The 10,612-nt window shown below is 40.5% G+C and overlaps 1 protein-coding gene across 1 annotated transcript in view; it reads left to right on the top strand.

The window, feature by feature from the left end:
• Positions 1-10,612, top strand: part of CNTNAP4 (contactin associated protein-like 4) — a 246,043-nt gene that overhangs the window by 132,801 nt on the left and 102,630 nt on the right. Inside the window, exon 4 of the mRNA XM_015558780.1 lies at positions 3,210-3,357. Coding sequence (XP_015414266.1) covers positions 3,210-3,357 — 148 coding nt within the window. The remainder of the gene's footprint in view (positions 1-3,209; positions 3,358-10,612) is intronic.

The following is a 10,612-nucleotide window of genomic DNA, read 5'->3' as shown; positions in this document are numbered from 1 at the left end:
GGACAGTGGGTGGGGAGAGAGGGCAGAGGGTGGGGCGGGAACTGGGAGGAGGGGAGTTATGGGGGGAAAAAGAGGAACAAATGTAATAATCTGAACAATAAAGATTTAATTTTAAAAAAACACATATCTCCCACCTCACAATTTCCCTCAATCTTTGTATGAAAAACTGCTTACAATTTTGAATGGGGCAAGATATTTATATTACATATACAAACTAAGCATCTTATATTCCTTCCTTATGTTCTCAAAATTCAAATAAGTCAAAAGCAATCAGGGAAATGTGAAAGCCCTGCCTGTTCTGCTTGCCTATTGCCACTGTCACTATGCATCTTTTCTCCTAACCCCGTAAGACGCTGTGATCATCGTAGCGACATCTATCTAAATCTATGAAGTTACATTAATTTTGAAAAAAATGTGAGCTCTTACGGAGCCAATTCATCATCCAGCTGTTCACTGAAAGAAATCATAATTAGGTATTGTATTAGCCTGTGAGTGGCACCCAGGAAAATGGATTCAGAGGATAAGAGGGTCTGATTAGGATTGAATGTCTATAGATGCAGGGGTGTCAGATACACTACTTTAGAAGCGGAGATCAGAAAGGTGGTAATATTTGGACCAGGCTTTCAATCCTGGATGCACATTATCCTGATTTGGAGAGCCTGCAAAAATACACACACACACACACACACACACACACACACACACACACACACACACCAATGCCCAGAGCATGAAACTTTGACCAGTGGAATAGAAGGGAGCATTCTACAAGGTTCTGGTTATCAGAGTCCAAATGCCTGTGGAATTAAACAATGTTCTTCTGTTTATGTTCTGGGAAAGAGTAACTAGAAATGTGGACCCAATATGTTTGAAACACCTTGGATAACTATCCTTGTTGTGGGAGATACAGTGCACATTTGCACATTCCCCTTTGACATGCCCTGAGAGATCCTGTAATTGAGAATCCTGTTGAACTTTGTTCTGTTTTCAAGCCCAGCCTTTCCGAAACATACACATACAACAAGTATATTTTTATTTTTTAAAAAATACGTTTAATGGATTTCAGAGAGGAAGGGAGAGGGAGCGAGAGATAGAAACATCAGTGATGAGAGTCATTGATTGGTTGCCTCTTGAACACCTCCTACTGGGGATCGAGCATGTGCCTTGACTAGGAATTGAACAATGACCTCCTGGTTAACAGGTCAATGCTCAACTACTGAGCCATGCCAGCTGGGCACAAATATTTTTTATTTGAGCCAAGCCATGCCCTAGGGACTGTGGATGGAAGGCCCTAAAAGGTCCCCAGTTTAGCGGAGTTTTGTCTTATACTGTGATAAGTTAAATAAATGACAAACAAAAGAAGATCCCCAAATAATGAGTGATATGAAAAATAAATAAAACAAGAAGATAAGATGCAGGGGTGTCAGATACACCACATTAGAAGCTAGAATCGGAAAGGTGGTAATATTTGGACCAAGGCCTGAAATGACAAGAGCAGCTGGTTATGCAAAGACCTCAAGGGAAGAACCTTCAGAGAGGAATGAACAGCCTGCCTGAGCCTGGCTTGTTCAGAGAGATCTAGCGTGGCTGACACATAATGGAGGTTGTTGCCAAAGACTGTTTGTTTGATACGGAGTTTGGATTTTGTTCTATGTGGTAACAGAGGCAGGGGAAGTGATGTTATTTAATTTACCTTTAAATATATTACTGAGTGCTTGGAGGCGAAGGGATTTGGGATGGGGATGGAGATACGGTGTCAGGGAACAGAAGAATAAAAAAGTGAGGAAGAGGCCATTGCGGTGGTTCTGGTGGCATGATGCTTTGTTGGTCACAGATAAGATGAAGAAAGATGCCCCAATTTTTGATACACTGTGGAGGTGCCATCACAGAACTGTATTTGTAAGCCTGGGAATTGGGCACAATGGGGTATTGGTGGTGGTGGTGGTAGGAGGCAGATAATTGACTGAAAAGGCGAATCAAATCAAATTAATCTGACGTGAAACACTCAGACTGTTATTTTTATTTATTAGAAAATATTTTGGTAGATGCTGGTAAAAGGGTATTTCTGAAGTAGAAAGAAAAGTAGGCAAATGAAGAAGCTCCCTGGGTACTGGTATTCCTAATGCATTTATTGGCCTTTGCCTGTGTAATGTACATGAGGTTGAGTCATTTGTTGATCCCGTTGTGGTAATAGGGTGATGTATCATGAGCCTGAAAAAGGTGGTAGCATCATCCCTTACTTTGCTTCTACATATGCTGATTGTTAAAGTTAAATAAAAGGCGGAGGAGGAAGAGGAAGAAAATAAAAAATATAGTTTTTTTTAGAACAACTTCTGTTTCATCCTAACTTCTTCCTTTGTGGAGCCTTGCAGTATGCCACATAGAAGAAACTGAAACCTGCTTACATGTTAGGGGCTGTGGTGTGTGGGTTTCACAGGTTAGCTGTGTGTCGAGTAGGTGCGTTGTGATATTGTAGGGGGAACATCACTCCTGATCTTGCTGTATAATAGTTTCTTGTTTATTTCCCTATCTTTCTGACCTTTAATTTCCCCACCTACAATTTGACTGTGCTAGCTTAGCATCATTCTCAAGGTCTTTTTAGCTTTCAAATTGTAGAGTCCGTAAGTCTAATTACAGGTGTTTCCAAATTATTATTGCTTGCAATTTCCCTTAACGATTTTTAATGTGCTTATCCAGCAGTGTGGTGAAGTTTAACAACCCGCTATTAGAGTGCAGTTCTTACTTGAATGTTGGGTGATACATTTGTTGATGTTAATGAGTAAGATGAGAAAGTGAAACAACAGAGACATGGCATAACCTTACCCATTCATCAATGTGAGCTACTTCTTTGCTGATCTTGGATTTTGAATACTGATAGAAGATTTTCTTAACTTTCTGTGCTCTCTACAATGTTTTAAGTTGAATGTGCACTTTAGAGAAACAACACTCATTGAGGTTATCATGGTTAAATGGTGGTTTAATGGGAATGGTGGAATTTAAACTATCTGAATATAAAGAAAAATTTAGGCAATAGTAACTTCTGTGGATGGGGAGACATTGGGACATAACTGAGAATATGATATTCTTAAAGGAGTTAGCCATTGTTACAGTAAACAGCAAATTAGACATTGCTCACCAACATTCAAGGTGAGAAGGTGAGATGGATATGCTTTGGGTACAATTATTTGCTTCTTTCCTTTATTTTCTAGGGATTTTCAGGAAATGCAAATGCAGACAGTGTCGTGTACTATAGACTCCAGCCTTCGATCAAGGCCAGGTTTCTGCGCTTCCTCCCTTTGGAGTGGAACCCCAAGGGCAGAATTGGAATGCGGATCGAGGTGTTTGGATGCGCATACAGTAAGTGTTCATCCAGCACGCTAAAGTAGCTATTAGAGGAGAGGTTTAAAAAGCCAAATTCCATGCAGAAATTGACTTTATAGATATGTAAAGAGATAAAAGAACGATGTTTCCCCTTTTTATTGAATTTATTGAGGTGACACTGGTTAACACAATTATACAGATTTCAGATGCACAATTCCTCAACACATCATCTGTACACTATTGTGTGTGCATCACCCCAAATCAAATCTTCTTCCATCACCATTTATCCCCCTTTACCTTCCTCCACAGCCGCCCCCCATCTCCCTCCCCCTGGCAATCCCCACAGTTGTCTATGTCCATGATTTTTTTCTCTTTTTTTCTCAATCTCTCCATCCCCCAACCCCCACCCCCTCAGCTGTCAGCCAGATCTCTGTCTATGGTTCTGTCTTTATGTTGCTTGATAGATAGTTCATTTTGTTCATGAGATTACACATATGAGTGAAATCATATGGTATTGGCTTTCTCTGACTGGCTTAATTCACTTAGCATAATACTCTGCAGGTCCATCCATGCTGTCACAAAAGGTAAGATTTTCTTCATTTTTACTGCTGAGTAGTATTCCATTGTGTAAATGTACCACAGATTTTTTTTTATCCACTCATCTACTGATGGGCATTTGGGCTGCTTCCAAATCCTGTTATTGTAAATAATGCCGCAATGAACTTAGGGGCACACATATTCCTTTAAATTAATGTTTTGGGTTTCTTCAAATATATTCCCAGAAGTTGAGTTGTTGGGTCATAAGGCAGTTCCATTTTAAATTTTTGAAGTAACTTCACACTGCTTTCCACAGTGGCTGCACCAATCTGCATTTCCACCAACAGTGCATGCGGGTTCCCTTTTCTCCATTGTTTGTTGATTTATTGATCATAGCCATTCTGATAGGTGTGAGGTGCTATATTGCCCTGGGCAAGGGAAATAAACGTAACTGTATCAAATTAAAAAGGTTTTTTACAACAAAGGAAATCATCAACAAAATGTAAAGACAACCACTGAATAGGAGAACACATTCACATCCGATAAGGAGTTGACATCCAAAGTTTATAAAACACTTACAAAGCTCAACACCAAAAAAAACAAACAATTCAATTAAAAAATGGGCAAAGACCTGAATAGACACTTTGCCAAAGAGGACTTACAGATGGCCCATCGACATATGAAAAGATGTTCAGTGTAACTAATCATTCGAGAATTGCAAAAAGGAATTTTTGTATGTCCCTACATGCCAATACATCTTTTATATTTTAAATCAGAAATGGAAGCATTTGCCCTGGCCAGGTGTCTCAGTATAGGTTGGAGCATCATCCTATACACCAAAAGGTTGCAGGTTTGATTCCTGGTCAGGGTCCATGCCTAGGTTTAGGGTTTGATCTTTGGTCGGGGTGTGTATGGGAGGCAATGGATGGATGTTTCTCGCTCTTTCTCTTTCTCCCCCCCCCCCCTTCATCTCTTTAAAATCAACAAACATATCCTTGGGTGAGGACTGAAAATTTTTTTTTTAAAGAACTGGAAACATTTTACAGATAGGAAAATTGATATAGAGATAAGTATACATACATGTTTGTAGACATATGTGAATCCATTTATCTAAATCGACTATGATTGACTAAATCCCAGCTTTCAGATATTAGAGCTCTCCTACCGCCACTGGAACATATTTGGATGTTTCATATGGGGACCCTGAATTTCATAAAAGAGACAGTGTTCTATTTAGTATAAGCTTTAATCTTTAAGAAACTAAAGAATCCTTTTTTCTCCAGCTTAAAAATAATACACCATGCAACTCACTTATGCTTCGCCCTCAACATAAATTCATAGAAAGGGTAAAGACCTCTGCCAAAATATAATTTGTGTTTGAAATACTTTCACATAACAAAGATAAAAACCACAGATTTCACTTAGTCTCCTCTTAATGAAGCACTTTTATTATGTCTTTTTGTGGGGAGGGCACCTAAGAGTTATTGATAGCCCACCTCAAGCTTCCCCATCCTGTGAGATGCTCCTGTATTACAGAACAATGAGTTCATTAGCCTGATCTACCGTCATCAGACGCGCAGCCTGAGGTCTGGAGAAATTGAGTAATTTGCCCAGCATCTTACTCGAGTACACGAAGAAACCAGAAAAGAATCCAGGACTGTTCAGTTCCACTCCATCATCATTTCTCCACTAAACCTTTATTTTTTTAGCCACTAAAGCTTTCTTCACCTATATGTTGTCATGTTGGGATATAAGTTAAGTTGGGTTCTGGCTCACGTTATTTATGTGCAAGGAAGGCATGTCATTCAGAGGGCGAGCGGCTTGTTGAAGTTGTCTCAACTGTGTCAGATGGAGAACCCATTTGTACATATTGCATAGGTCTGCTTGCTACTCAGTGACACTCCTGGTGCCCACCTCTACCAGCAAGCATTCTGTCCCTGCCAGGGTCTACAGGATGGTAATCATAGTGTTGATATCAAGAGTAATAATTAGGCCCAACAGGCAATGCTCAGTGGTTGAGCATTGACCTAGGAACCAGGAGGTCACGGTTCAATTCCTGGTCAGGGCACATAGGGGTGTGCAGGAAGCAGCTGATCCTTCACCACTGATGTTTCTACCTCTCCTTCTCTCTTCCTCTTTGAAAACAACAAAAATATATTTTAAAAAAGAGTAATAATAAGAATCACAATAGTACTAATATTAATAGTATTCATTTTTCTTTCTAAAAATAACAAATTTTTATTGAGTGCTTATATCTGCACTATATTAAGCAGTTGGTTTATTATTCAAAAAAATGTCCAGATAAGTATCATTAGATAACAGTTCCAATCCCCCAACTTTGCAAATGAGGAAATGAATGCCTAGGAGGATGACTTGCTCAAGCTACACAGATAGGCAGGGACAGAGCTGGTGTGCAGCCAAGTCCACCAGCGTCCAGAACCTGAGCTCACTCAATGCTCATGTTCCCTCCAGCTGCTGAATCACAGTGATGAGCCCTGGGCAGCTTGCTTCTCACCATCTGCCCAGCTTCCTGCTGGTTTTCTTGGCTTCAACAATCAGCTTGGCCCCAACTGTTATGTGTTAGTTCCTCTCTTCACAATTGTTACACTTCAAAAAACCATCCCTAAAATAATATCCCGGAGCTCTCCCTCCCAGGAACACCCCTGTGCCTCCATTTCCTCCTCCCCTTCCCTAACGCCCCCGAGTCCCCGCACCTTAAAAAAAAATAATATCCCATCCCCGATTTTGGTTCTGGTGCACAGAACCCTGTCTGTCTTATTTGTCTTTTGATCACAGTGATTAGCAAAGCTCATGTCACACGATGAACAATTTACAAAACAAACTTCAAAATGCTTCAGATTTATAGTTACATTCAGAGTCTCCACCTTGCAGAATATTTATTTATCACAGTGTAATGATAGCTAACTGTTTGTGGAGCACTTACTCTCTGTCAGATACGGTTTTTATAGACATTCAAATTTAATCCTAAAAAAGCACCCATTTCATGGAGGCTTAGAAATGTTGAGTGATTTTTTCAGTGTTACACACTTAATACACATTCAAACTAGGATGTAAATTCATCATTAGTTTCACAAGACTATTGCGGCTGCTTTTCTAAAACTGAAGCAACACTCACACGGTCCGTTTGGAAGTAGCTGCTGAGGTACAGGCTCCTTTGAGCTCTCGGCTAACATATGCTTAATGATAACTCAGATCTGCCCCTCCCCCCTGATTGATCTGGAACCCTGGGGACATTCTTTTCTCTGGGACTTCACTTGCCATCTCTTGGAGTGAGCACAATGTCCACATCTTTAATCAGCCTTCTTTTTTCATTGACCCACAGTCCAAGTAGCAACACTGGGAGCCATCATGTCTTTAACACAAACATAAACACATATGGTTAAACAATTTGATAGGATTCGATGTAAAATGGCAGTTTTATAATTTTGGGTAAAAGAGAAGAAGTAATAAACTTAATAGAAAACTACTCTCAGAGATTACCTAAAATAACCACAGATGGGTTGGCTGTGGGTGCTTTATGGGATTCTATTTGATCAAATTGACTTCACTTCCTCATATACACCATAGTCACACTTATTCATAGCATCAGCCTTACAGAATATTAATTTACTAAAGCATGATACTGTATAAACATCATTTATTAAACAGTTAATACGTGTCAGATACTATTCTTCCTAGGCATTTTCTGATTTACTGCTAACAGCATAGGGAAGTAGAGCATGACTATTACCATTTTATCCAGGAGTAAGAGGAGATAAGCAGAATTGTTGGCTGCGCGGGCCTGTGGCTTTCTCTGGGCCACCCAGTGCAGAAATAGATGGGGCCATTGGCTTCCCCTTTCCTCAAGAAAGAGCTGCAGGTGTTACCCACACAAGAACACAGCTGCAAGGTTTTGTCTGGAATAATCCAGACCTAGGATCAGGCTGGATTTTCTCCAGATGTACCAGGCCATGCCCCTTCAATCCCTAGAAAAAGAAAGGCAGTGTTGGGAGGTGGGCGGGGTCTCTCTCCTGAGCCACAGTCAGGGGACACGGGTCTGTGCCGGCAATTAAGTGAGCCTGTAGGAGTGTGAGGAAGGCCTGGAGGGTTGCATGCCAGCTGCCAGTCCGTGTGTCTCAAGTCTCCTGACGTGGGGGACGGGGGGACGTGAACCTTAGAGAAATACAGAACCTTGTCCAGGATTATACCGCCTGAGTTAGATCTGGGATTTAAATTCAGATCCATTGCCTTCTAAAGCCGGTGCTCTTGATGACTAGATGAATCATACATGCATTCTCCTTTTAAGTATTTTTTGACATTTGCTCAAAGAGAACTCTACTAGGTATTGGGTATATGGAGAAAATTTAAAATAGTATATATATTATGAATCATTGTTATATATAATATTTTTGCTTTCTAATGTTAGGTTTAGTTAACACAATCCTTTCACTGCCCATAGCAAAGTATAAACACAACAGTATCTAAATTGGTACAAAGTTACAAAACCCCAAATGGAAAATTTATAGTACTGACTATACAATAAAAGCCAAGAAAGCAATGTACATGTTGCTAAGATAATCCCCAAGGCCACTGTGAATAATAGCCACAACAGGGGGTCCGGGGTGACCCTGCAGAACTGGCTGTCAACTTGCTCACCAATGAGGAAGTGGAGAGAGAGAGAGAGAGAGAGAGAGAGAGAGAGAGAGAGAGAGAGAAGTGGAAGAATGTAGGTGCGTATGCATGAGTATTTGTAAAACAGAGCCATTATGGCAACTACATGGGGTGTTTGACCTTAAGTCAGAAAAGGCAATGTTATAAAAACTGAACACACTCAATGCAAATTAGTGTATGTAGGGTGTGAGGAATGAGTGATCGATAAATCGAGATTAGTATGAAAAACAGCACTAGGTTTTGAAACTGAAACATAGATATTTCACATGGGAGGCTGGGATAGCCCAAATAGGAGGAGGCGTGTACCCCAGTCAAGGTCAGGAACGAGGATTGCTTGCAGCGGTTCTCAAACTGTGGGTCGAGACCCCTTTGGGGGTCAAACGACCCTTTCACAGGGATCGCCTAAGACCATCGGGAAACACATATAGCATATCAGATATTTACATTACGATTCATAACAGTAGTAAAATTACAGTTATGAAGTAGCAACGAAAATAATTTTATGGTTGGGGGCCACCACAACATGAGGAACTGTATTAAAGGGTCGCGGCATTAGGAAGGTTGAGAACCACTGGCTTGGAGGGTCAGTCTGTATTTGAGAATGGTCATGCAGACTGAAATGAGGGGTGCAGATTGGAGGCAGCACATCAGTTAGACCCCTGAACTTGTGAAGTGACAATAGAGCCTCAAACGAGAGGGCCAGGACTCAGAAGAGAGGGTTCTCTTGACGTGCATCAGACGCAAAATATACTGAGGATATTGAATCAAGAGAGCTTCGTGATTGTCTGTGAGGGGCACTGAGTCATCAGATTTGAAGACCTATCTGGTAAGTAGTGCCATTTACTGGGAGGGGGCACAGGAGAAAAAATGAGTTCCGAAAGGGCACAGGAGAGCTAATTAACTCCACTGTTGACGCAGTTGAATTCAAGTGCCTGTGAAATTGGAAGGTTGGAACTCTAAACCCTCTGGGTTGAAGGTATGTAATTGAAACCTACATAAATATAATTTCTGTTATTAAATCATAACATTTCCACTTATTCCATTACTGTTAATAATTAAAGTATGAAGTGGTCTGTTTGAATAACTACTCATGTTTTTGAAAAGCAGAAATGCATTTCTAACATAATTAAACCAGAGACTTTATGCCGTTTTCAAGTGGTGTGTGTTTTTGTGCCAGGCTCCCCTTGTGCCTGACACATGTGTTTGCTGACGTTCTGGGTGGACACTGGTCCTCTATGGACATTGCATGGGAAGTGGCTGTTGTGAGAACTGCACACTTTTACTAGTATTACCCTCTGTTCCAATGAGTTCGAGCAGTAACTTGTTATGAAGGAGCATCAAATGAATGGCAAATCCATATCAAAGAGCGTGTTCTACTTTCATGTCAGTAAACGTGAAGTTGTTTCCTGAGTAATGAGAGAAGCAGAAGCTAGGTTTTATGGGTTCAAAGGGAAAGCATAAATTTCAGATGTCTTAGCCATAGCAGCTCCGCACCTGTTTACAGATCTAGACAGGAGATGTGGGTAAGGAAATAACTTGTGGAAGAAAGAAAAAGAAGATGTTTGATGATAAAGAAATACTACTCGCCGTAACCGGTTTGGCTCAGTGGATAGAGCGTCAGCCTGCGGACTGAAAGGTCCCAGGTTGGATTCCGGTCAAGGGCATGTATCTTGGTTGCCGGCGGCAGCTGATCGACGTTTCTCTCTCATCGATGTTTCTAACTCTCTATCCCTCTCCCTTCCTCTCTGTAAAAAATCAATAAAATATATATTTAAATAAAAGAACAAATAAACAAAAGCCAATACCTTAAAAAATCATAGATGGAACATGTAAAAAATGTTAAACTTCCTTAACACATGCACAAACACACGAACTTCAGTAATCACAGTTCAAAGGAAAACAATGAGGAATATTTGACCTCACTGGTAGTTAAGAAAACGCAAATGAACAAGAGTGAAACAATGCTGCAGGTAAGTGTCGCAAAACAGACACTTCTGTCCACTGTTGACCAGAGTAGAAACTGGAAAATATTTCCGGAGGAAAACTTGACATTATGTTTCCAACATATTAAAAGGAATGTGCC

Source organism: Myotis davidii, unplaced genomic scaffold, assembly GCF_000327345.1.
Source record: "Myotis davidii unplaced genomic scaffold, ASM32734v1 scaffold453, whole genome shotgun sequence".
NCBI classification, from domain to species: Eukaryota; Metazoa; Chordata; class Mammalia; order Chiroptera; family Vespertilionidae; genus Myotis; species Myotis davidii.
Note: the sequence above shows the minus strand (reverse complement) of the source record. Positions and strands in the feature narration are given on the sequence as shown.